Consider the following 25,060-nt stretch of genomic DNA (forward strand, 5'->3'; position numbering starts at 1 on the left):
CCTCCTTAGTTCTTAGCCTGTAGTAGTGGGTGGTGGGCTACAAGGTGGAGCCAACTCTATGGGTGAAAGGCATAAGAGGTTGATCACGTGGTGCTTGAATTGGCGGATGTGGTGGTGCATACCGAAACAACAATGATTGTCATCGCAAGCTAAGCGAGAGAAAGCTTGCCAATAGGAGTAGGAACCAAGCCTTCATGTGATATGGAGAGCACACACGTAGCATGACATAAATCACGATGTTGTTCATCTCTCTCTCTCTCTCTCCCTCTCTCTCTCTCAAAACTCTTTGGCTACCCTTTGATGGCTCTTCAACTTTCAAGGTGTGCCTCGCACTTAGGAATTTTGACGATGCGATCTCCCCACCTCACTCTGAGCCTCCTTGTTATGCCCAGGGTGAGCCTGAAAAGGGCTCTCAAAGAGCCTTAAAGATCTTGAAGAGAAAGACATCATGCCCTTTCAAATGCTATGTACTAAAGTTGCATTCAAGCTTTAGAGAACAAAAGATTAAAGAGTGTATGCACAGGAGATTTATCCATAATGTGAAGTATTGATTCGACAATTTTTTCAATATTTTGATTTGTAAAGAGTATGTGCCGTACATTTTGGAAATTCCCCATTCATAGGAATCTTCACAAAATTCCATGTTGTGTCGCTCTGTCTCATAAGACCCTAGGTAGCACGAGGCGCATCAAGAGGGCTCTTTGTCTTTCTCAGACTTCCTAGACGTAGAGTGCCGGTAGCGTCCTCGAGAGAAGGAGGCGCTCTCTATTGACTTGGTTTCGTAGCTAGGAGCGAGAGGAGGAGAGAGCAGGCCAGTGCAGTTGATTTATTTATTTTATCAATACAACGAGGAATTAAAGCAACGTACGGACCTAGCCTCAAGGGATAGCTCAGACGATACAGAGTCGAGATTTGAACTGCCCGTGTTCAATCCTGGCTCTCACGTTTTTGAATGAAAAGTACAAAAAGTGAGTATCAAAGGGGATTCTCGGGGATAAAAATAAGAGATGAACGAGTCTTACATGGAAGGACTTCACAAAGATTTATTTCATTAAATTGGTTTGTTATTCTCTATGCTTATTAAATCTATCTACTAGGGAGCTTGAGCTTTAGGAGGTTCTGCTGGTTGCCTTTGTCTCCCGACGACGACCTCCTTCGTAGTGCCGCAGTAGCGCATTCTGCTCACTTCAATGTGCTCTTCTCATTCCACCACGGTTTTTCTGAGCCCTTCGTCGCTCATAGGGAACCTCTGCACAGCCAGAAGTACGTGTTGCCCCGCACCTTTACAAGCTCAAACGTTCATCACAATATCATTCAAAGCGAACATTCTGCAGGCTAGCGATGCTCGTAGTCATATCCAAAGCTTGGGGCGAGCAATGAGAGTAGCTAACAGGTCTAGCAGACCAGGCTTGACGACCTCGGATAGGGTGTTTCCTGGGGTTTTGGTTCCAAAGTGTGCAGCTTCCAAGGGGGAAACTAGTGGAGATGGTGGGTTTCAATGGAGGAAAAGGTCTGTTACCCCAGGATTACGGCAGTCATCATCACCACCTTCATCTTCTTCATCTAGCAGCAAGAAAAGCCAAAATGGAAAGGAGTCTGGGAAGAGTTCACCTCCGAAGGGTTCTGCAGGGGGCCCAAGAAGACAAGGTAAGGGAGCAAGTAGACCTGTCGGGACATTCAAAGGTAGAACCATTTCTGCGGATAGAGTAGCTTCTAGCATACCCAGAAGTTCCTCTTTAGATATAGGGGAGGGTGAGGGTAAAGACTCTTCTGTAAATGGGTCTTTGGAGAAGAGAAAGAAACCACCTAAGATAAGGGAGCAAGTCCGGATCACCTCCCCAATCAGCAAAGATCCGAAGATAGCGATCCTTGGCGGAGGCATGTCCGGTCTTATTTGTGCTCTGACTCTTCAAGAAAAAGGCATTCGTTCAACTCTCTTTGACACGGTCAGTATGGTTCATTTATGCTTGGTGATGTTCTTGTTTTGCAGACCTCCAATTACATCCTTAAGTCTAGGGAGATAGCTCCTCTGCAAAGAGCGTATTTGCCCAGCCTTTCCAGGTTATTGGTTCTCATATGCTCTTGAACAGGGGAAACATGGTTTAGGAGGGCGGATGGGAACGCGTCATGTTGCTCAAATCAATGGTGATCAGTTAGCGTTTGATCATGCAGCACAGTATTTCACTGCCACAGACCCAAAGTTTAAGAAATTGGTTAACCAATGGATGGAAGAAGGTGCTGTCAGGGAATGGAAGGGAGTTGTTGGGACTTTGGAAATGGGGGGAAAGTTCACAGAACTTCAATCATCAATGAAGTATATTGCGACCAATGGAATGCGTTTGTTTGCAGATCATTTGGTTTCAAAGGTATGTCCAATTATGAGTAAGTTAAGTTACGACTTACTGTTCAGATTGAGCAGATGTGGTGAGCGCATGAACACATCAAACCAATTTCAGAGCCAAACTGATTTTTATCAAATCATTGCTCTTGTGACACATATAAATGTTTTGCATTGGGTTTGGTTTAAGAATGCTCAATTTCTTTTATTCTCTTAGTAGCAATTCTCATTGTTGCATCTTGATGAGTAACAATGTCACCGAGATTTCTTTTGTTGGTTTATGGTTAGGGTTGTCTGTTTAGTCTCTTGGTCTTTACCATCACCATATGTTTACTATTGACCTTTCTCTCATGGTTACACAATTCTGGTCGGTATGTGAGTGCGAGCATGCCAACCAGTAGTCTAGACCACCAAGTAATGCCGCCTGTTTGCTTTGAGTGTTTTCAAACTGGGCATACTTTCCATTCATGTCCTCACCGAGTCTCAGAGCAAACTTCCGCTCTGACAACAGATAGACCCGCAGGGCCGCCTTTGGCTAAGAGAGCTAGACCTAACATTTGCAAAGCAGGTTATGCAGGGGCCTGGGGTTCCATTTGGTCTGATGGCTCTGTCTGGTCTTGCAGGTTTTGTGAACAGTTTCAAATAGATATGTGTATAGAACCCCCTAGGCTTTCCTTGTCTATGGGTTCGGCTTTGGTCATAGTATGATAGTAGTATGTCCACATGATCCATTGACCCCACGTGCAGGTGACATCCCCTCCTGCTTAAGGGAGGCTTGGTTGAGCTGAGGCCCCATCAACTCGAGTGGATTGTTGATCTCTTCGACCATGAGTTGTTCTTCTTCAATGTTAGTTGATATTCCTTCTAGGATGTTCTTAATGCTTGAACATGCTGAGATAGGTCTACTACCATCCATGCTCACCCATGGTCGTCGTCAAGTTGGAAGTGCAGGGAGAGAGAATGAACAATGAAATGCACTCAAATTTAATCTCCTTGACTGTCAAACAAGTTTGCTTCTAGAGAGTTACTTATCAATGTAACTTTCTCAAGTGTAATCAAGGTTGCTTATGAAGAACTAATGGGGAAATGTAAATGAGATTCTTTTGATAGAATTCAAATCTCTTTCGATTTGTCCATTGGTATCCCCGAGTGAGGTAGATTTTTCTCCCCTCGGTCATGTGTGGCCATGTTATTACCCAGGGAGAGCTTTTTTTGTGTTCGTATAGCAGTGTTGCATAGAAACATGTTCCGCAAGGGTACAAAACCTATGAAATGTTTCAAAATGTTTAATGTTTTGCATTTATGAAACCCGTTTTTTTTTCACCCTCAAATTTGAACCTTTCTTTTGAAGCTCTGAGTTTGCATTGACGTATTGTGCTATATCCAATAGGTACAAACACAAATGACGTTAGGATTTCTCCCCATTGAAGCCAACAAGTGCTTGGCTGCAATGTGTGCTTTATGTATGATACTTGTTCATACCTTGAGTGCTTCTGAAACCCTTGGCTAATTGTTGTGAGTCTCCTCGTTTGGGTTGTTTTTCTCTGATTTTTGTAGTGTCCTTGAGTGCCCTACAGGCCGTGTTTGCATCCTTTATCTATATCAACCCTATTTATGCATGCCACGAGGGCTGACTGGCAGGGAGGCTGAGGGCATAAAACAAGGCAAGGAGAGGTACCTCCATTGATCACTGATCTCTGAGGCCATTGAGTTGCCTCCTAGGGAACCTTCATGGTAGCGCATAGAGGGAGCATACAGCAGCTATAGACCAGCCAAAGACGAGGACATGTCACAAGGGGGCACCACGTGCAAATAGAAAAGAACAGACCGAACAGACTTTAAGCACTTCAATAACAACTGAACTAAAAGAGAAAGAGACGACACGCGACACGGAGTGGCGGAATTCCACCCCAGAGAGTATTGGCCCCAAACCTTGGGGCCCCTTTCGGTATTTCTTTATATTGCATCAACACAGTACAAGCCAGAACTCTACGCTCTGCACCTTCTCTAGGAAGCATGCCAGAGAATGAGCCCTAACCTTATATTTAAAGGCCCTTGGCTTGGAAAGCAGTTGCAGTGAAAAGCCTTCAAAACTCAAAAGCTTCTGGTCCAAAAGCAATGCCAAAAAGTTGCCAGCGTAAATCACGGAATTTCGTACAAATGCCACGTCAGCAGTCATTGCAAAACGCAGAACCCGTACAGTCTGCCACGTCATCATGTCAGTGCAATTTTCGAAAACTGCCATGTCATCAGCTGCTATGCGGGTCCTTTAATCCTTTATGTCACTTGGTGCCCCATCAGACGGGGTCCCCTTAAGTTGGTAGGACTTCTTCTTCTGTTACTTGTTCTTCTTAGGGTTTAGGCCCCTCGGCCGACATCTGTAAGTTGGCTCCGTTCTTCAGGCCTTTGATACGTCAGCAATTTGTGACATCTCCCCTTCTTGAAAGAGAGTAATCGTCTGCGATTATAGCATATCTGCAAAACATCTCAAGTTAGCTCAAAAATTTCCGAGGGTCTTTCCGAGGGACAATCAGTTTGCTCTTTTTGTTAAGGAGTTAGCTTCTCCTTTCGGCTCTTTTGATCAAGGAGTTGGCTTCTCCTTTCGGCCCTTTTGATCAAGGAGTTAACTTCTCCTTTCGTTTAGACCGAAACTCTTGATATTTCGGCGTAGTAAAATTAGCCATCACCCCCAGACCACACTGATCTTCCATGAGTGTCTTGATGCACTAAAATTACATACCCAGGCAATCTCATCCAATTAGGAATATTCAGTGGTTGGCACATCATAATGCAACACAAATGCTGACATATGCATGTTACAAGACACAACAAATAGCGCCGCTGAGCACTCCCCCGAGACAAACGGTCTGTAGTATGAAGCCACTCAACAACTACCTCGCTACTCCCCCCGCAAATAACCTAAAAAAGTTCGGGCCATGAGCTTAGAGGACTGTACAACCAAACGCTCCCTAGGCATCGGCCTGCGTCGTTCGGAGGTTTTCTAGCATACAACGGAACACTCCCCAGGCATCGGCATGCGTCGTTCTGAGGTTCAAACAATACCAAAACAATATTTCTCACTTCTCCACCCGAGAGTAAAATCACCAATCAATGAAACCGGTATTAAAACCAGAGTCAAACATTTCAAATCAGCACCAAAACAGGTTCAAAACAGATACCATCCATTTCAAACAAATTCCAACAGGATCACCAAACAAATTCTCAGACATATTTCAAACTTAAAAAGCAATCTCGACATCAGTCGAGCTCGAAAAGTCGACTGACTTTCCATCGTGAAACCTGCACCAAAAATTAGGGTTAGGTTCATTCATAAGGTTGTAGCATAGGAGAGGATGGAAATAACACCCCCCAAAAGTTCAAAAAACTGCCCCAAATTGTCATTTTTAAAAACCTTGGTGTTCCGGATTTGCCGTTCTGCGTTCCAGCTGCCGTTCCTGTTATGCTTGGGAAGTGAACGACGTCCCGGTCCCGTTCTCGTTTCGAGGAGGCGCCGGGCTTGGGAACACGTCCCAAGAACGGGAGGGCCCCGTTCCGCATGTTCCCTGTTACTATGGCGTGAGCGCGAGCAATTACGCTTGGAGGCCAAAGAATTTGATCGCAAGTACGTAGAAAGAAAAACAGAATTGGATCGCAAGAACGTTGTTCATTCTTCCTCTCTCATTTCTAATGTGCAAGCGAAGATTGAAGAGATTCGGAAGGAGACTCTCTTAGTCTCTTCTTTTCCCAAGCATGACACACAGGATTTGCATGACGATTTGAATGACAAGCATGATGATTTGCATGATGATCAGGATGTGATTTCTCACAAGCATGATGAATTGCATGTTGATCAAGATGTGATTTCTCACGAGTATGATGATTTGTATGATCAAGATGTGATTGTTCACAAGGATGATGGTTTTGTTGATGCTTTTTCTAGCGAAGCTAACCTTGTTGCAGATTCGAATCACGAAGAATCGATCTTGACTTTCGAGTAGAGGTCCACAGCACCCCCCAGGCAGATTCGGTCAAACACGACGAACCGATGTTGGCTCTCGAGCCTAGGTTTAAAGAACCCTTACATGAAGTACTATGTGTTCGAATGATTCGTCAACACGCATTGTACAAGTGTTTCATTCGTGATCGTTTCCTGTATTTTAGTCAACATCTTTATGTGATCCCTTTTCATAGGCATGACATATTGGACGTTGAGCACGTTTCACTCATGGATGAGCACGGATTTATGCGGATTATTCATGAAAAGCTGAAAAGTATGCATTCAAGGAAGTCACATTCCATGTCTCTTTCTTGGCACGACACAGTTGTAGACAGAGCACAAGAAAGTATGAGCACCAAGCATGGGCATTTCCGTTGTGAATTGCCACAGTTGATTGATTTAGATCAGAAAGACAAGATTCGACCCCATTGTTTGTGTGTGTTTGATGAATAGTTTGGCTCTCCGTTACTTTGTTCATCTGCATTGCATGCACAGCTTTTTAGGAAGACGAGATTTTTTTGAGTCACTTTACATGGAATAGGTATGTTCATGTTTTTGTGTTAGAAGTGGTTTCAGGAATTTTCAGCCTTGGAGATTCTTGAAGAAGATGGACCTACATCCATAGACGACGTTGAAGCATTGAAGGAGCTACCTAAGATTTTGTGTCGCTTTCGGTGCGGCCCAAAGAAGCAAGCGTTGGAGACCTTTATGAAGTTCAAGTATCGCACGACCCACGCATCGGAGTGGGTCGGCGAAGAGTCCTTTCCAAGATTTCGGATGTTATTGGCGATCTTTCTCGACGCCATACAGTTCGGTACCAGTACCTCACTTTGAAAAGGAGGGGATGTCACGTGACACATCCAACCCTATGTGTCCGTGGACAAGCTATAACATGACAAGGGTTTAGTTCAGTCAAGTCAGTCTAGAATAGGAAGTGATTTGGCACTTTGAGTCTGTTCGCATACCTTGCATGACCAAACACGTAGAGTAGATGCATATCCTTCGGTTATACACAGCATGATCATTAGCATTCCCATCAGAATCCATCAGGGGAATTTTCTAGTGCATTTAATCTATTTTTCTATTTTTGACATTTTTCACCTATTATTTTTTAGTGACTTTTGTTGGGAACTAGGTAGGGTAATTTTGCTAATATAATATATAAGCAAACCAGAGCTAGCACTTTCTGGAAGAAGAGGCAGCAGGAGCACTGCTCAACAGGCACCTTCTCAGCAGGACCCCGACTGCATGACCTAGCGTTTTTGCAACTCAGCATCAAGCTAGCGTTTTTGCAAGGACAGATCAACCTTGGCGATTTTGCATTGCAAAGAAGCTTCGGCATTGGTAGCCACAACAGAACCACTTCACGACAACAGATCAGCCCTAGTGTTAGTGGATTTTCCCCAGCAGTAGAACTCAGCCCCTAGTGTTTTTGCATCAGCATCACACTTCAGCATTTTGCAGATTCACCGCGCCGAAACATCAAGGAACACCAGCGTTTTCAGTTTTCAGCATTCAGTACCCGTAGTAGAACCCCCGAACCTAGCAGATCTCACCTTCCCGCAGCAGATCCTCGCCGCACGGGGTCAGATTCCGCAAGGTTTACAGATTCAGCCCAGAAAACGCAGATTTCAGCATCTGCGTTTTCAGCGCGTCATCGTCGCATCATTGCCATTGACATCGTCACCGACATAGAGTCAAAATTCAGCAGATAAAGATTTGCAGATTTCAGATTTCAGCCCGTCTCGTCGTCGTCCTCATCGTCGTCGACATTGTCGGCAAGTCCAAGCATTGTAGAGATTTGTGCAATCAATAGTAGACCGCTCTCGCCATAGAGAGTGGGGCCTTCGGAGGAGGGTTTGACAACATTCTGGTGTCGTATTCTTCTCTCTCTACCTCTCATCAGTCTGAGCACCTTCATTCACAGTGTTCACCACTTTGTTTGTGTACATTGCACTCTCTCACTAAAGGAACGGAAAGAGCCTTCCGTAAGTAAAAGGAACCTTTAGCACAGTTCGGAGCACTCATCTTGAGCAAAGTTCAACATTCACTTCTGCTGCACCTTACAAGATCGTCTCTAGCGTTAGCAGATTCTCACAGCAGATAGCAGATTTCCCCACGATCATTTTCAGCCCTAGTGTTTTTGCATCAGCCTGGCAGTCCAGCGTTTTGCAGATCTATCGCGACAAGACCTCAAGAAGGACCAGCGTTTTCAGTTTTCAGCAGTCAGTTTCTCTAGTAGAACCCCCGAACCTCGCAGATCTCACCTTCCCGCAGCAGATCCTTGCCGCACGGTCAAATCCCGCGTAGTTTGCAGATTTCAGACTGGGAAACGCAGATTTCAGCATCTGCGTTTTCAGCGCGTCGTCGTCGCATCGTCGTCATCAACATAGAGTCAGAATTCAGCAGATAAAGATTTGCAGATTTCAGCCCTTGGCATTCTCAGATGTCAGCCCGTCTCGTTGTCATCCTCATCGTCGTTGATATCGTCGGCAAGTCCAAGCATTGTAGAGATTTGTGCAATCATAAGTAGACCGCTCTCGCCATAGAGAGTGGGGCCTTCGGAGGAGGGTTTGACAACATTCTGGTGTCGTATTCTTCTCTCTCTATCTCTCAGTCTCAACACCTTCATTGACAGTGTTCATCCACGTTGTTTGTGTCCATTGCACTCTCTCACGAAAGGAATGGAAGGCTCTCCCTTCCGTAAATAAAAGGAACCTTGAGCACAATTCGGAGCACTCATCTTGAGCAAAGTTCAACATTCATTCCGCTGCACCTTACGCCCAGATGGCAGGCTGCGTCGTTTGGAGGTGCTGAGAGTAACCACTGCTCATACTTCTTAATACTCCATCTGTAAATAACCATGCAGGTCCGGGCCATGAGTAACAACAACAAAACTCCCCTCGTGATAACCACAAGGGTCGGGGCCATGAGTAAAAACAACACTTTTCAATCATTCAATACTCCTCCCGCAAATAACCACAAGGGTCCGGGCCATGAGTATGAACAAGCATTCTCAAACATCGGGTGGAGTAAAATCACCAATCATTAAAACCAGTATTAAAACCAGAGTCAAACAATTCAAATCGGCACCAAGACAGGTTTAAAACTGATACCATCCATTTCAAACAAATTTCAAACAAAGTTTCAAACAATACTTTCTCAAACAAAGTTCAAAAGTATCTAACTATAAAACAACTAGATAGTTCATTCAGGGTTTTGTTCGGACAACCGAACTTTTGAGGACGACTGGCTTGCCCTTCTGCATCACAATGATGACTCGTTTCCGAACCTGGAGAGTCACATCATTCTTGTCATGCCAAGGAGACTTGGAGTTTGCTCTTGGAGATTCTTTGGTGGAGGTTTCGGTTTCGTGCTTGTGCTTTAGCTCTCTGTTACTTTCTTCCCTCACTCCCTTGCTCCTAGCTTTTGTAAATTCACCATCTTTTGTAACTTTGTATCACTGGTGGTTTTTCCCCTACGGTTTGTGGATCTTGAATATTTTAGGGGTTTTTTCACTATCAGATCCGTTATATCCTGTGTGCCTATGGGCAGATGAAATGCCTTCGGGCTTGTAACTTTGATTACGTACTACAAAAGGGTACCAAGCCCCACCTCTTTTTTGAGAGAGAGAGAGAGAGAGAGAGAGAGAGAGAGAGAGAATGATTAATTGCATTTATTTGTTGGCTGTAGAGAGAATTGATTGATGTTGTACGACCTTGCTGGATAAGCAGGGTGAAGGAGTTGGATGGAAGATGGCACCTTAGTGAGTATGAGAACCGTCAAGGTGAATTCGATATCGTTATCATAGCGCACAACGGTATGTGAATTCAACTTGTTTCATGAGTAGATGTCTTGTGTGCCAATTTTAAACTTAGTAAGTAGTATCAATCACAAGTTATAACGCCAAAAAATTGCATTGTGTGACAAATGGCATTATTTTGATTTTTGGAAGCATCAGAATATAGTTTGACTAACTGTGACTTCTCTTACTTTGTGTATTTGCCCAATCTTAAGTATGTTTGCTGTAGATTATGGGAGAATGATAAAACCCAGAATTCAACTATTTTGTCAAGGCAGCTCATAAAATTAGCAAAGAAATGATAAGGCATAAAATAGAATACCTTGGCATAGTCAACCGAGTGAGTAAATTATGGCCAGACCGGTTTATAAGGGTTGTTTTATGTGGAACATTTGCAGACTGTTCACAAAGAGGCTAAGATCTTTCTTTTAGAATTGTTGTCATAATCTTTACAACAAGAGGCAGTGCCTTTTATGCCGATGCTGATGGCTATAAGTGATGAAAGAACTTTATGTTTACAGGAAAGTGCGCTAATCGCTTGCTTGGACCAATTGGAGTTCCTCTTGTGGCCAAACAGATGAAGGTTCCTACCCTTGCTCTTGAAAAGTTCCTTTTATAACGGGTTCATGGTTTCAGCTACTCTCTCTTTATGTCAATCTCGATGGAATCTGTGGAGAAGGTGCTTTTCCGTAGAGTAGCATTGCATTACATGTGTGATTAGGGATCATGATAGTTGATTAGTGCTCCTTATCTTTGGCATTTATAAGTTATGAAAAGCGCTAATGAACCCATGTGGGGGGGAGTAGCCTTTGCCCCTGTCGGGTACCGTTATTTTCTCCTTTATATGTCTCATCTCTGACTCCGCGTGCATGCGTAGCACTCCGCTCTAGGAGGTGCACATGGCTTCTCTCTCTCTCTCCATGTCTTGCCATGTTTGCACAGTAAAATCGAGTCAATTCAGTTAAATTCAATGATGTAGTTGTAAAAGTTGTGAAACTTTGGTACATGCTGTAGAGACTTGAGCTCAGCTCAATATGGGCTCTCATGGCTGCATTTGACCAACCTCTACCAACTCCAATCTCACCCAGTGGGAATGAACAAATAGAAGGTGCGTTTGTAGCCGGCATCGACTCGTTGTCATGGATGGGGAATAACACGGCTAAGCTGCACGCTTCACAAAATAGTTGGCCTTACTGCTGGACCTTTTTTAGCACGGCCAAATACGGAAAGAAAAACAAAGTTCCACAGGTACTATGCAGTTTATAATATATTTTTATATAAGTTTTTCGGTTTGTCAGATATGAGCAAAATCTGTTAATTGTGCTATCCTTTTATTTCAGGAAAGCATTCCAACAGTGAGAGCAGCAAGAGTGAAAAAAGAGATGCTTCAAGGTGTTGAGAAAGCCCTGGGTCTTGAAGAAGGTTCATTACCTGCTCCTCTTTATATGAAAGTTCAGCTCTGGTAAGTGGGTGTTGTATTCTGAATAGACAGGCCTCATTTCCTACATTTTCCACTCATACCAAACATTTTCATTCTCAAAACTTGTAATCAGGGGTGCTGCTAACCCAGTAAACAGTCCACATGTTCCTTGCATCTTCGATGCACATGGACGGGTAGGAATTTGTGGAGATTGGCTTCTTGGCTCTAATCTAGAGGCGGCAGCTCTTAGTGGGATGGCAATGGCAAATCATGTAAGTTACTGTGGTACAATTTTTGTATGTGTGTAGTATACGTAAAAACAGGAGGCAGTGCAGCTCAAGCTTTGCCTTCTTTCAGGATTTTCATGGATGAGTTTAGTCTATTTAGGTTGACTATATGATTGTTTGAAAATGATTGTGTCAACTACAGCAATGCTTTTTTGTGGCAGATATCTGCCTTCTGTGAAAGAAAGGGTCTGGACCCAGAGGAGTTTAGTGTTGGATTGGAGGATGTGCTACTACCTGTTGGAGGACATGATATAGGACAATTTGATGGACAAGAAATTGCAGCCAAAGCTGCAGATACACAGCTGCTCACTGCAGTATGAAAAAAGGAGATGTCGTGTATTTTCAATCATAGTTGCCCCCCAGTTGAGGCGGTTCATTACAAACCCATATGAATGCCGCTGCTGTAACTGGTTGCAATCACTTTGGTCGTGACTCATACAAACATTCCCATATGGACAGCCAATTGACATACAAAGGTGATTAATTTTTTCTGCTGCCATCTGAAAAACACATTGACAGGAGTAGCTTACGTTGAACTTTTGAATCTTGATTTTTCAGCAAGCAGGAACATGTCATACAGTTTTAGAATGGCGTCAGGAGTGCATGAATGCCGGTGCACATTATTGTCAATATGATGGCTCCTAATACATCCTGGCCACGCTCCTGAAAGATCAACAATCCAAGCAGGTCCTTGAAGATATCTTTGAGGAATTTTGTGTGGATGAAAGGCACTTTTTTGACAGGCAGCTGGCCACACCAGTTTATATTAGTGCACTATTGGGTATTGATGAGGAGCAGCTAGCATTTGAGCATCTTAGAGGGCAACCGAGGGTAATATCACAACAGGAATACGTCCCATCAAATTTTGGTCGTGCTCAAATATTTTTGCGGATTCCCGCCTCTTTCCGCTACCGTTTGTTTGATGTAGGGATGGCTCTATACATTACAAGCACACATATGTCGCTGCATCTGGCTGTTTTGCCATATCTTCTTGATTAAATTAGGATGGGTTGACCTTACAGATACAAGAATCTCCAAGAGTGGTGAAGGTAAATTTGCAGAGCTCAGTGATTTTTGTGTTATTTTGTGCATTTGCAATCGTGTCTCTTTATTACTAGTTTTGTTTCCCTCTTCTTTTCTAATACAGAAATGTACTCAGAGATGCTTCACTTGCTGGTGGGCAAGCTTCTTCTATGTTTTATAAAATGAGTCAAAAGTTGTAATGTCATAACTGCAGAAAGTAAGGGAGGCAGGTGGTGGCGCTTTCATGAGATGGATGTGCACGTGGCAATAGGAGGGCCAAAGTTGATTCCTATGTGATGTTAAAAAGAGGTCTGTAAAGTTAATGTGCGCTACAAGCAGACTAATAGGCATGCACAGTCACCACAAGAAATGGAAACAAAACAAAAAAACCGGAGTTTGGATCAAGGTCAAAACAGTCGAGAAACGGCAGGTCTTTTGATTAAAAAAATGACTGTAGAAACTATTACAGGACATGGACAAAGACAGCCATCCAAAATGGCCACAAGCCACATTAAGTGTAAAAAGAAGCTACAGGAAACACTCTTGGAGAGAATGGGAGACGGAGAGAAAGAGAGAAGCATGCACAGAGTGTAGAGTCTGTCTACCGCAAAATGCAAGTGCATAAAATTGATAATCAGGGTTGAAGATAATTGATTGAGAATAAAAAGTGTCATGCAAACTTTTTACTGCCCCCAAAAAAGGTCAGAAAGGCAGTGTCTCTAGAAACAGAATGGTCGGAAATGGCCAGTCCATTTCTTTGAGGAAGAAACTATGTTTCTTGTTACTATGTAGGTATGGTTCTCCAGGTATTGCTGCGATCTACTTATGTCTAGAGATTGAAACAGTGTTCCCAAAGAGCATTTTGGAAGCAGATTGAGATAATTGGGTATTGGAAGTTTAGAGATTCTGTTAATTATTTTTCACAAGTGAAAAAATGAACCATGAAAAAATGTATAGGTACTCCAAATTGCAAATTTTATTTCACAAGTGAAAACCTAAATCCTGCAGGGGCATAGTAGCTGTTTTCAGGTTTTTCGAGAGTATTGGATTGATTTTTTTTTGTTGGGAAAGCAACCCCCATTGGTGACTTGCATAACTGATGCGTGCAACCTCTGGAAAGTGTACTTCTTGACACCCCATGAAGACGCAGATTTCCCTGCTCAAAGTAAGGGATAAAAGAACCGGCAGTTCACAATTTTATTTTATATTGTGGGAGAAAGTCTTGTGGTTCTGGAGAAAGGAAACAACTTCTTATGGCGTGGTCGTGCGAGGCTCAGTTTAACTTGTAACTGAGCCTTACCAAATGTAACTGTGCCAAAATAGGCATAGTAGAACTGAGCCGGCACAGTTACATGCACGTGACCACAACGCAAGCTCAGGTATCTGTCCAAATAACTGATAACTGAGCCTTGTGTGACCATTGCCTTACTTGCTAGGAGCTGTAACAATTTGCCCTTATAACACCATTTTCTTCTTGTCAATGTCTTCTTGGAACCTTAGTCTTACCAATAATGACATGAACAGAGAATTCTTGAATTTGTAATGCTTAACTCTTTTTTTGAAAAGCTATATAAACCATTATATTTTATGATGGTAGTGAAATTCCATTGCTTCAAGTCATACAGGCAACGACACTAAGCTATGTAACTTGTGAAAAATGTTGGTATTCAGTACAAGGAAGAAGGGGAAGGACGCAACTTTTTGTTTTCTGGTTCGAGTTGGTTTGCCTCTCCCTTGGAACTTCTTGCCTTATCGGAAGTAAATTGGAAATGTATATGTTTATCTTGGTGGCATTTGTATAAGCAATCGATCTTGTTTTGTTGTCTCTGCATAATTATCATCAAGCTTAATAGAATGTTGACCTTATGCGTGAACGCACACACAAGGTGTAATATCTTGATTTTTGGGTATTATGCAGAATGATTTTCTCTGTCAGATTAGAAGTTCTCTTTCATTTGGGGTATGTGAGTGAGAACCATGCAAACATAAGTTCTAGTGCTTTGCGTGACTTTATTTTGGTAGTTATGTTGCTTCCATCTGTCTTTATAGACGTTCTTGCTATGGTTGAAGGTGTTGTTGCTGCACTTCTTGTTGGTGTTGGAACGCTTTTTGTGTCCGCCTTGTACCCAACCGCAAGCAAACACTTGATTTCTTCCTCCATCAAATTAGTCCCTAGAGCTACACAACCCCCCACAATGACATACGCAACAATATGTGTACACATGCGCGCGCACAGAGACACACACATAGCATTGACACAAAAGCACATGCATATGGATACATACTTGTATTTCACAGACACAAACACGTTTACATTTTGGTGGGGTGGGGTGGGTGGGAGTGGGAGTGGTTACAAATTTAAGGTAGTCAGCACCCAAGGCCTACATTGTAGAAGGTGGACAGACCATATTAAGCCCATCAGATATCAACCTTACGAGTAGGTTGGCATCCGTGAGGCGCAATGCCGATTGCTGAATCATGGCATGGACCTTGTTGTCCTCATACAGTTGAAGAAGCTTTTCCTCATTGATGCGAAAAACGGCCAGAGGAACCAAAAGGAGTATTTCTGCTGATGGCCCAAAACCAGTAAACAGAAGGTCCCATATGCGAAAAGTAGTTTCTGCAGGGAAATCCTCTCCTGAGCAAAGCGAATATACCCATCGGTACACAGTCATGGCACATTCGTATTGTACCGCTGCTAGCAAATGCATTTGAAGCTCCGGGCAAGCTTGGTACATGAGCTTCTCGAATTTATACATCAGCCCTTTTGCAAAGTCTAGATTCCTATTATACATTCCCTTTGGAAGTATCTTCTCTACAAGTGCTGCCAGTAGCCAAAATGTGGCTTCCTCATCAGCATGAGTGACCAATAAAAGCATACCTACAATAGAATTCAGGCCCTGCGAATAACCCACTTCGGGGTTTCGCGTCGCATAGGCGGACAATACTGAGCGGAGAAGAATCCGAGCCTCATCCGTCTCAAACCACGGGTGCGATGCACAGGTGCGATGGAGGTCTTTCTCGATGTCCCCTTTGTCTGTATCTGAGCACGGCATTTGACGCAGTTGTGTGTAGTAGCCGGGCGCACAATGGAGTTTTAAGCTGGATGCCCCGGAGAGGCCCATCCAGACCTTTTGCCTGCGATTCGGGGGGATACCCTCGCTTTTGAGGAGATTTCTGAGGTCATCTGATGCAAGGACGAGTGGCGAGCGCGACATTGAGTTAGGGGAAGCATATGCGCGTGTGAGCTCCTTGGAGAACCAGGGTTTGCCAACTACAGCATCTTGCATGCTCTTCCAATCAAGTTCTGCGCGCAGCACATTGGCGTTCGCCTGCTCGTATGCCGTTTCCTCGTCTTTGGTGAGGTTGAGGAGGAAGCCGTAGTGGTCCCTCCATGGATGTCTCAGAGGAGATGGGCCAGAGAGCTCCCCTGGTATTGGACCATCGTCTTCCCCCATCGGTGCATCCCCCTCCATATCCACGAGTCTGCACTTCCCTGCGTTTCAAAAAGACGTCGTCGTTAGACCAAATGGGGGCACCGACGTGGCAACGCACTATAGTATAGCAAAAGAAAAAACAACTAGTCTTGCTTGGTGGGCCTCACTATGTAACATCTACAGATCTACAGAATATAATAGGACATGTGCAAATTGACATTTACCATCTAGCACTAAAGGAGATAAGAGCACGAGTAATTTTGCAACGGTGACACTGCGTGAAATGAACATACATTTACTAAATGCTATTATGTTTATGGGAGGAGAGAGAGTTAAATGCATCAATTATTAGTGGTTTTTGAGAGAGTTAGTTGAGTTTTGAGTTTCAAAAAGAAGCACCCATTTTAAAAAATTGTTATTATGTTTGTTATGGGAGGATACAAAGTTGTGTGCATCAAATAATAGAGATTGATATTAGACCACATGCATTGGCTAATAATTGTATGCAAAGAGTTGCGTGCGCAATTAACATGAATGTATAGTTTTGAAAACAACGTCGAAGTAAAATGAACCAAAGGAAGCAATGTACAAAATTCTAAAACAAGCAAATGGATAAAGCATTAATGAACTGCAACAATAAATGAAGTGCTTTACTGACCTGGAATGCTGTAGTGGTTCTTTTCAATTGTCCAAGGTACAAGCCAATATTTGAGTCAAGCTACAAACAAGCAATGTGAATGGTTAAACATTACATCTTGCAGTGAAACGTCATAGATTGAGATTGGAAGGTATACAATGCACATCATGCAAAAGTGCCATACAAAAGTATGGTGGAGAGCTGGCATTGTGGTCTCTTCAAAAATTATAAGAAACAGAAGCCGTGCCCTGCCTCGTAGCGTTTATGTGTTGCGCCAAGCAAACGCATAGACATGGGGGATTGGATACAAGAAAAGAACCTTGTTGTGTTGTCGAGTTGGATTTGCGCTCGTGCAATGAAAAAGTCCAGTGTTGTGAGTAGATGTCCTCCTTGCCAGACACAAAAATATGCATTAAGACAAATACAGGAGATGTGGCATATTGGTTAAAATTAGAGAGAAGCAGATATACTTTATGTTTAAGCTTAAAGAGAAGCAGATCTAATTTATGTTCTATGTCGAAGGTCCGCTACATAAGAGTTATTGGTGCTTTTCGGTAGATTTTTCCTCATTAGAATTACACTATGTCTCTCTCGTCGGCTGTCAATTCCTTCTCCTACCTTATACTGTAGCTAGCTTCCTATTTGCAGTGCGTCCTCTCCCTGTAGACCAAGCAGGGCCTCTCCTAACTTATGCAACTCGTTGACGATGCAATAACATGCTATCACATGTAGGGTCTATTCTCGAGAACTCTAAGAGTCTTTCCAAACAAGGTTCTGTTCATGGGACCAGCTGGATTGCTCGCTTGGGGCCACAACATGGAGATCTCTTTCCAAGGTCAGATCCAAGCGAGCTTGCATCGGTTGGACAGTACGCTCGTCTGCTGCTTTCCCTATGTAAGGTTGCATGACGACGGGCGTCTTGAGTTTAGCCAATCAGGTGAAAATTTCATCGTGAAGTGCACCAGTTTGCTCAAGACATAATTGTTTGCTGCAAAAAACAACAGTGAGAGCAATTCGAGTCTGATAAAGTTCTCGAAAGCTATTCATATTGACCTTTGTGGCTATGAAGAAGTTGGGTTCATATGAGATGACAAGTGGCGAGATGATGTAGTCACTGCAAAAGATGTGAGGTTCGGTGTCGAGGCCGAGGGTTGATGCCATGGGGGTTTTGTGCTAGAGGCTGGCCGTCTGCTCTTTCATCCTCTTGCATTCGTGCATGCCAAACTAAAAAAAACAACTACTCTTTGATTGTGTTGCTATCTACAGCTCGTCTCGGCTTGCTGTGCCCCCTCTAAATTAGCTCCCTCCTTCCTCACAGCAATCCATTGTCCCTTCCTTTTATGGTACTATGGGAATGACCTTTTTAAAAGCATTGTTGATCGTCAGATTCTTCCCCCCTCTACTAACCTTCGATGTTGCAGTCCGGTTTCCTCTCCTTGCGCTGCTATCTACTCGTTGGCTTCTTAGGTTCGCCAGCGCTGCACTTGGCTTGTCGGCCTCCTTTGTGCTGCTTCCTTGTCCGACGGTTCCAACTTCTTGCCGTCCCCTGCCAGCTCTCTTTCCCGATTGTGCGCTCCCTCCTTTTCCTCTGTCAATGCCTTCCTATTTTTCTCCCTGGCTGCTCGTCATCTGTCGTCCTTAGCCTATACTCAACTTCCCTTTTTAACTTGCTTTTCTTCACTTGGCGGCGTCGATGTGTTGTTTTTTGTGTGTGTTGTGGATGCGCCACGTGGGTGGCTTGTGAGATCAAAGATAAGAAAAAGAGCCTTGGGCTCACCAAGTAACTAGTATGGCTTGATTGGTTTGCTATGAAAATGGTGTGAATTAAACAAGAGGAGCAACGTTGTACCTTTCACATCATATCATCTCTTATTCTAAAAGCTCCATAGCATCTCTCTTCGAATCTTTCGTCAAAAACTCTATGACCTTGCATCACAAACGAGATTTTGTAGTAAAAGATGTGTAGATGTAAAAATTTGCACATTATAATAAAAATGGAGAGGGATGCATTTGTGATGCTTGTGCCCATATAAAAAAGAAAAAACCATACGTATGTATGGTGTGGAGTTCGCACCATTCTTCACATTTATAATAATATCGTAAGGAACGTCCCCTTTCCCGCCACTTTTATCACCTCTAGTGTTGAAGGGGTACTTATGTTTCTCCTACGATGTCGGAGGAACTTTCTTATTGTGAAGCTGTACAAAAAAGAACTCATTACCAGTTTAATGAAGACATGTATCATTCCATGTTGCCATGCCGTCGTGTATTGTCCATGTGTCCCTTTGTTTGGCATTACAAAAATTATTCAGTCCTTGTCACCTTCATTTACAATCTTTTGAATGAAAATGAGACAAATTCATTGTTTTAACGTGTACATGATGCAATCTAAGTACTTTCGGGATCACATAAAAGAAATCAAAATACGGAATATAAGTGTATCTTTGGTATTGGTCGTGTGGATCAAAGAACAATCTTGGATGGATCTGCATCTAGATCTTCCTTACATTGTTCGGCCACCTTCCCACTAGTATACATTCTACCATTGGCATCCTCTTCAAACATGTCAACTGTCGCATTCACTTTTTCTATCATGTCTACCATTACCTGTGCTACTTCTGTTGTACTTGGTTTCAAGGTATGTTGAATCTGCCTTATTGTCCGTCTGTAGGCTCACACGCATACACATACACAAAGTCGCAGTCTTTGGGGCATCCCAATTGGCATACATATCGATCAAAGCATGTCCAAGCACGACATCTTTCTCTAAGAGCCCTCGCTTCGCATCTGTTGAAAAAAGCCTAGAGCTTTCTGGCGCTGCCCTTTGAAGCAAATCTTGCAATTAAGAGAGAGGCCATTGTTTCGCATTTATTGGACACATACTAGAGCTTTCTAGCCCTTCCCTTGTGGGGAAAATCCTGCAATCAGTGCGTTCCAAGAGTACACACTCCGGATAGGAAGATTTTCAAGAATTTCTGGAAACCTTTGAAGTGCACCACATTTACCAACCATGTCAACCAAGGCATTGCCAAGCATGAAATCTTTTTAAACAACCCCTGACTAACAATATCAGTGTGAAATTTTATGCCCATATCAACATCTTGCGTAGAGCCACATGCCTTTAAGCTGCACGTGTATGTGATTGCATTACGAGAGAGGCCCTCACTTTGCACCTGCTGAAAATAGCCTAGAGCTTTTTACCTTGCTCTTGTTGTGCATATCCCGCAATCAGTGCACGCCATTCCAAACAGTAAGCTCCTCAAGCACTTTTTGTGCTTCCTGAAGTGCACCACATTTGGCACACATATTGACCAACGCAGTACCAAGCACACCATTTATTTTCAAGAGCATCTTGCATAGAACCACATGCCTTCAAGATGCACACTTGTGTGATTGCATTAGGAGAGGTCCTTGATTTACATCCGTTGAAAACAACCGAGAGCATTCTGGACCTGCTCCTGTTGTGAGTGAGATTGAATCAGGAGAGGTCCTTGCTTTGCATCCGCTAAAAACAACCTAAAGCTTTCTGAACTGCTCCTATTGTGCCTATCCCACAATCAATGCACTCCAAGAGAGGACGTATCGGACAGGAAGCTTCTCAAGCACTAGCTTTCTAGCCCTTCTCCTGTTGGCCATAGTTGCCTCGGGGTCATTCCCAAGTGTCCTCACGAGCTGGCTAAGCCCAACCACGACGTCTCTTTTCAAGAGCATCTTGCATAGAGCTACATACCTTCAAGATGCATGCATAGCTGATAGCATCTCTTGCTTTGCATCTTGAAAACAGTCCCAAGCTTCCTGTCTTTGCCCCTATTGGTCGTATCCTGCAATCAGTGTGTTCCAAGAGAAAACATCCGGCCCAAGAGCACCACATTTGGCATACATATCAACAAAGGCATTGCTAAGCACACCGATATTTTGCAACAGTCCCTGACTAGCACTATCAGCATGAATTTTTATGCCCAGCTTTTATGCCCAGCCTATAGCTTTTTGGCCCTGCTCTTGTTGTGCGTATCCCACAATCAATGCACTCTAAGAGACGACATTTTGGATAGGAAGCTCCTCAAGCACTTTTTGTGCTTTTTGAAGTGCAGCACATTTGGCATACATATGGACCGTGGCATTACAACAGCCCCTGGCTAACAATATCAGAATGAATTTTTAAACCCATATCATCATCTTGCATGGAGTCGCATGTGTTCAAGATGCATGCATAGGTTATTGCATCGAGACAGAGGCCCTCACCTTGCATTTGCTGAAATTAGCCTAGAGATTTCTGGCCCTACTCCTGTTCTGCGTATCCCACAATCAGTGCACGCCGTTTCGAAAAGTAAACTCCTCTAGTCTTTGTACTTTCTGAAGTGCACCAATTTCACATTCATAAAGACGAAGGCAGTGCCAAGCACAATTTCTCTTTTCAATAGCATCTTGCATAGAGCCACATGCCGGAGAAAGGCCCTCGCTTCCCATCTGCTGAAAATAGCCCAAAGCTCGTCAAGGACTTGGTGCACTCAAAGAAGTCCATCACGCTTGACATACAAACTGACTATGTCTTATTTTCAAGTCCTATCGTAAATATCAGCATGTATCCTGCTGTCTTGGTACAAATCCTTGTTCTTAGCACAGTCTTTAAGTGAGCTCACAACAGAAAGACTCATCTCTTCCTCTCCATGTTTGCTTGTGTAGTGGATATTGCTCTACCCTGTGAAAATGAAACGAGTGCTGCATAGAGAGAATCACGCGTGTGTGTGTGTATGTGTGCGCGTGTGCATACAAAGAGTGCTTTATGAAGTATAGCACATGTGGCATACATGTCAACCAAGGCAGTGCCAAGTACAACGTTTCTTTTCTATAGCCCTTGGCTAGCAATATCATCGTGAATTCCTTTTCCCATATCAGCATCTTTCGTAATGCCACATGCCTTCAAGATACAAGAGTATGTGATTGCATTTGGATAGGTTCCCTCTCTTTGCATCTGCTGAAAACAGCCCAGAGCTTCTTGGCCCTGACTCTGTTAGGGATATCCAGCGATCAGTGCATTCGAGTAGACTACATTCCAGACAGCAAGCACTTTTTGTGCTTTATGAAGTACACCACCTTTGGCATACATGTCAACCAAGGCAATGCCAAGAACGAAGTTTTCTGTCAACAGCCCCCGAATAACAATTTCGTGAACACTTTTACCGATACCAACATTTTGCATGATGCCAGATGTCTTCAAGCTACATGTGTAGGTGATTGCATTTGCTCTCTTTGCATCTGTTGAAAACAACCCAGAGCAACCTGGTTCTGCATGCTTTCAAGATGCACGCGTAGGTGATTTCATCTAGACAAAGGCCATCACTTTGCATCAGCTGAAAACAGCCTAGACCTATTTTTCCCTTCTCCTGTTGTGGATATCCCACAATCAGTGCATTCCAAGAGACGTCATTTCAGTAAGCTCCTCAAGCTGCTTTTGAAGTGCACCACATTTGGCATACATATCGATCAGTGCCAAGCACACAGCTCGTCAAAGACTTGTTGCGCTCAGACAAATAGATGGCGCTTGACATACATACTGACTAACATGTTGGCTAAGTATGTGTTATTTTCAAGTAACTCACTATCGCACATGTATCTTGCTGCCTTGGTAAGATTTCTGGCCGTGCTCCTGTTGTGCATATCCCGCAATCAATGCACTCCAAGAGACGACGTCTCGAACAGGAAGCTCCTCAAGCACTTTCTGTGCCTTTTCAAGTGCACCACATTTGGCAGGCAGGGCAATGCCAAGCACGAAGTTTTCTGTCAATAGCCCCTGAATAAAAACATGCCTTCAAAATGCATGCATAAGTGATTTCATTTGGACAAAGGCCGTCACTTTGCATCTACTGAAAACAGCCTAGAGCTTTTTGTCCCTGCTCTTGATGTGGGTATCCCGCAATTAGTGCATTACAAGAGATGTCGTTTCAAACAGTAAGCTCTTCAATGTGCTTTTGAAGTGCGCCACATTTGGTATACATATCGAGCAGCGCCAAGCACAACAGCTCGACAAGGACTTGTTGCGCTTGGACAAGTAGACAATGCTTGATATACATACTAACTAATGTGTTGGCTAAGTCTATGTTATTTTTCAAGTAACCCACTATCACAAATGTATCCTACTGCCTTGGTAAGATTTCTGGCCCTGCTCCTGTTGTGCATATCCCGCAATCAATGCACTCCAAGAGAAGACGTTCCGGACAAGAAGCTTCTCTTTTGTCGATACCAACATCTTGCATGATGTCAGATGCCTTCAAGCTGCACGTGTGGGTGATTGCATTTGCTCTCTTTGCATCTGCTGAAAACAGCCCGAGCTACCTGGCCCTGCATGTCTTCAAGATGCACGCAGAGGTGATTTCATCTGGACAAAGGCCATCACTTTGCATCTGCTGAAAACAGCCTAGAGCTTTTGTCCTTGCTCCCGTTGTGGGTATCCCGCAATTAGTGCTTTCCAAGAGACGCCGTTTCCAATGGAGATGGCGGGCTCTCTCTCTCTCCTCTCTCGGAGCTGTCGATTGCTGCAGTGCTCCTCTCTCTCTCTCTCTCTCTCTCTCTCTCTCTCTGGTTGCATGCATATATGCAGCCGCTTCTTTTCAATCAATTTTTTTTACACTATCGCTCTCTCCGAGTCCATCGATCCTCTCTCGCCTATATTTGAAGAATCCAATCATCTGTGGCCACCTAGCATAGCTAACCTTGCGAAATCGATGTTATACAATCTTCGGAGCTTGCCTTGCATTCTTGATCAATCAGTCCAATGCTTTGCTAGGCTGGTCACATCCAAGCTTATCCTACATACGCACATAAAAAAATCAAAGCCTGTCCTATATACGTACATCTGTCACGAAGCCCGTTGACTGTTCTCACTTTGTTGTGCCTGTCTATTGTTGCAGACAATCGCATCGTCAAAGGCGACAAAAGAATTGCGAGCCTCTTACCTTGCCTGGCTATGCGTTCCAAAAATAGCTTTACTAGTTCTTTTGTATGGATTCTCAAATCAACGCATGCCACTTTGGCATACCTCCCCTTCCTCTTACTTTGCATGCTTTGCGCTGTTCTTTTGTACGGATTCTCAAATCAACACATGCCAAGTGGCATACCTCCCCTTCCTCTATGGAAAAAATTGATCTTACATAATCAAGGTAACAAGAGTCACCTCCCCACGTGTCTATAAAAAATGTAGGCGTTCCTATTTGTGAATAAATGCCTTTAGCTATGCTTAGAGCCGAGTCGCACCAAGGTACAGCAAGGGCAAGAGGAAATTATCTCACCTTTGGTCGCACCTGCAGTTTCGCGCAGAGAAAGCTATGAAAAAGACAAGGATATGGGAAAAAGTAGAGTCGCTCATTGGGTAGATCTAGAGAGAATTGCAATCCTCCGTTATTTTTCGGAACTATAGCTTAGCCCCTTCATTTTTCGAAGGGTTATCGCAACATCAACGGGGCTTCTACAATAAGGCAGAGAAAACCGCATTTTCTAATCTTGGATTCCTTCCTCTCCCCACTGCCCTTGGGTGCGACTGTGCTTTTAGCATTCGCACGGCGGGCTACGGTTAATTGGCAGCGTTGGACGAGGCTCCCCCTTCCCAAATCTGTCAAAAATGACAGAGTGGCTCTTCCGAGTCTTCGCTAAGTGGCGGTGCAAGTAGAGTCTCAGTCGGCATGTACTCCACATTGAACAAGACAAGGAGGGGGGGACACTCTCTCCGATGCTCTCCCTCATGGCCTCCTGATGGGCACGGGTGAAGGGGATCGGGGAGCACCACAAACGGAGAGTGAGAGAGAGAGAAGGAGACACACGACACACAGATATGGGTGGGGAGACTCCAAAGAGTGAGCAGCCCCCTATACACTTATGCTATGTATAAGGTATACAAGTCAGTGGGCGCCCAGACTCTGGGCGGCCGGGCAAGGCACAGTCGCCTATACCCCAACAACCTCCCACTTAAAGGCGACTGTGCCTTTAAGCAAGAGAACCTAGTCTAAAGACTACAAAAGGCGAGAGAAAACCGCTCTCAACCGATGCCCACTGGCTGGCTGTGATCGTGTGCATCCGGCTGTCATGCTCCCGTGTAAGTCCATACACCACCAGACGTACCGCACAC

General features: G+C 43.9%; 2 protein-coding genes across 2 annotated transcripts; one reads left to right on the top strand and one right to left on the bottom strand.

Annotated features, from left to right (window-relative positions):
- The first annotated feature begins 1,093 nt into the window (after positions 1-1,093).
- LOC147426521 (FAD/NAD(P)-binding oxidoreductase family protein) lies at positions 1,094-12,771 on the top strand. The gene is made up of 9 exons (XM_086498934.1): positions 1,094-1,946; positions 2,091-2,366; positions 10,029-10,155; positions 10,659-10,720; positions 11,152-11,385; positions 11,478-11,599; positions 11,691-11,829; positions 12,006-12,320; positions 12,403-12,771. Exons 1-8 carry the CDS (start codon positions 1,191-1,193, stop codon positions 12,162-12,164), a joined length of 1,875 nt encoding a protein of 624 aa, XP_086355060.1. The 5' UTR covers positions 1,094-1,190; the 3' UTR covers positions 12,165-12,320; positions 12,403-12,771.
- Positions 12,772-15,110: 2,339 nt separating this feature from the next.
- LOC147426522 (uncharacterized) lies at positions 15,111-18,552 on the bottom strand. Its single transcript, XM_086498935.1, has 4 exons — positions 18,349-18,552; positions 17,261-17,330; positions 16,963-17,022; positions 15,111-16,363 (listed from the first exon to the last, which is right to left on the bottom strand). Exon 4 carries the CDS (start codon positions 16,341-16,343, stop codon positions 15,249-15,251), a length of 1,095 nt encoding a protein of 364 aa, XP_086355061.1. The 5' UTR covers positions 16,344-16,363; positions 16,963-17,022; positions 17,261-17,330; positions 18,349-18,552; the 3' UTR covers positions 15,111-15,248.
- Between the last annotated feature and the right edge of the window lie 6,508 nt (positions 18,553-25,060).

The sequence above is a fragment of the Adiantum capillus-veneris genome, chromosome 24 (assembly GCF_014529385.1).
Source record: "Adiantum capillus-veneris isolate H3 chromosome 24, ASM1452938v2, whole genome shotgun sequence".
Lineage (NCBI taxonomy): Eukaryota > Viridiplantae > Streptophyta > Polypodiopsida > Polypodiales > Pteridaceae > Adiantum > Adiantum capillus-veneris.

Bases quoted from the DNA above. Each gene is read 5' to 3' on its own strand.
- LOC147426522 (XM_086498935.1), bottom strand. From the start codon at position 16,343: ATGGAGGGGGATGCACCGATGGGGGAAGACGATGGTCCAATACCAGGG.
- LOC147426521 (XM_086498934.1), top strand. From the start codon at position 1,191: ATGTGCTCTTCTCATTCCACCACGGTTTTTCTGAGCCCTTCGTCGCTC. The intron at 1,947-2,090 runs GTCAGTATGGTT...GCTCTTGAACAG, and splicing joins GTTCAACTCTCTTTGACACG to GGGAAACATGGTTTAGGAGG. The intron at 2,367-10,028 runs GTATGTCCAATT...TGTTGGCTGTAG, and splicing joins CAGATCATTTGGTTTCAAAG to AGAGAATTGATTGATGTTGT.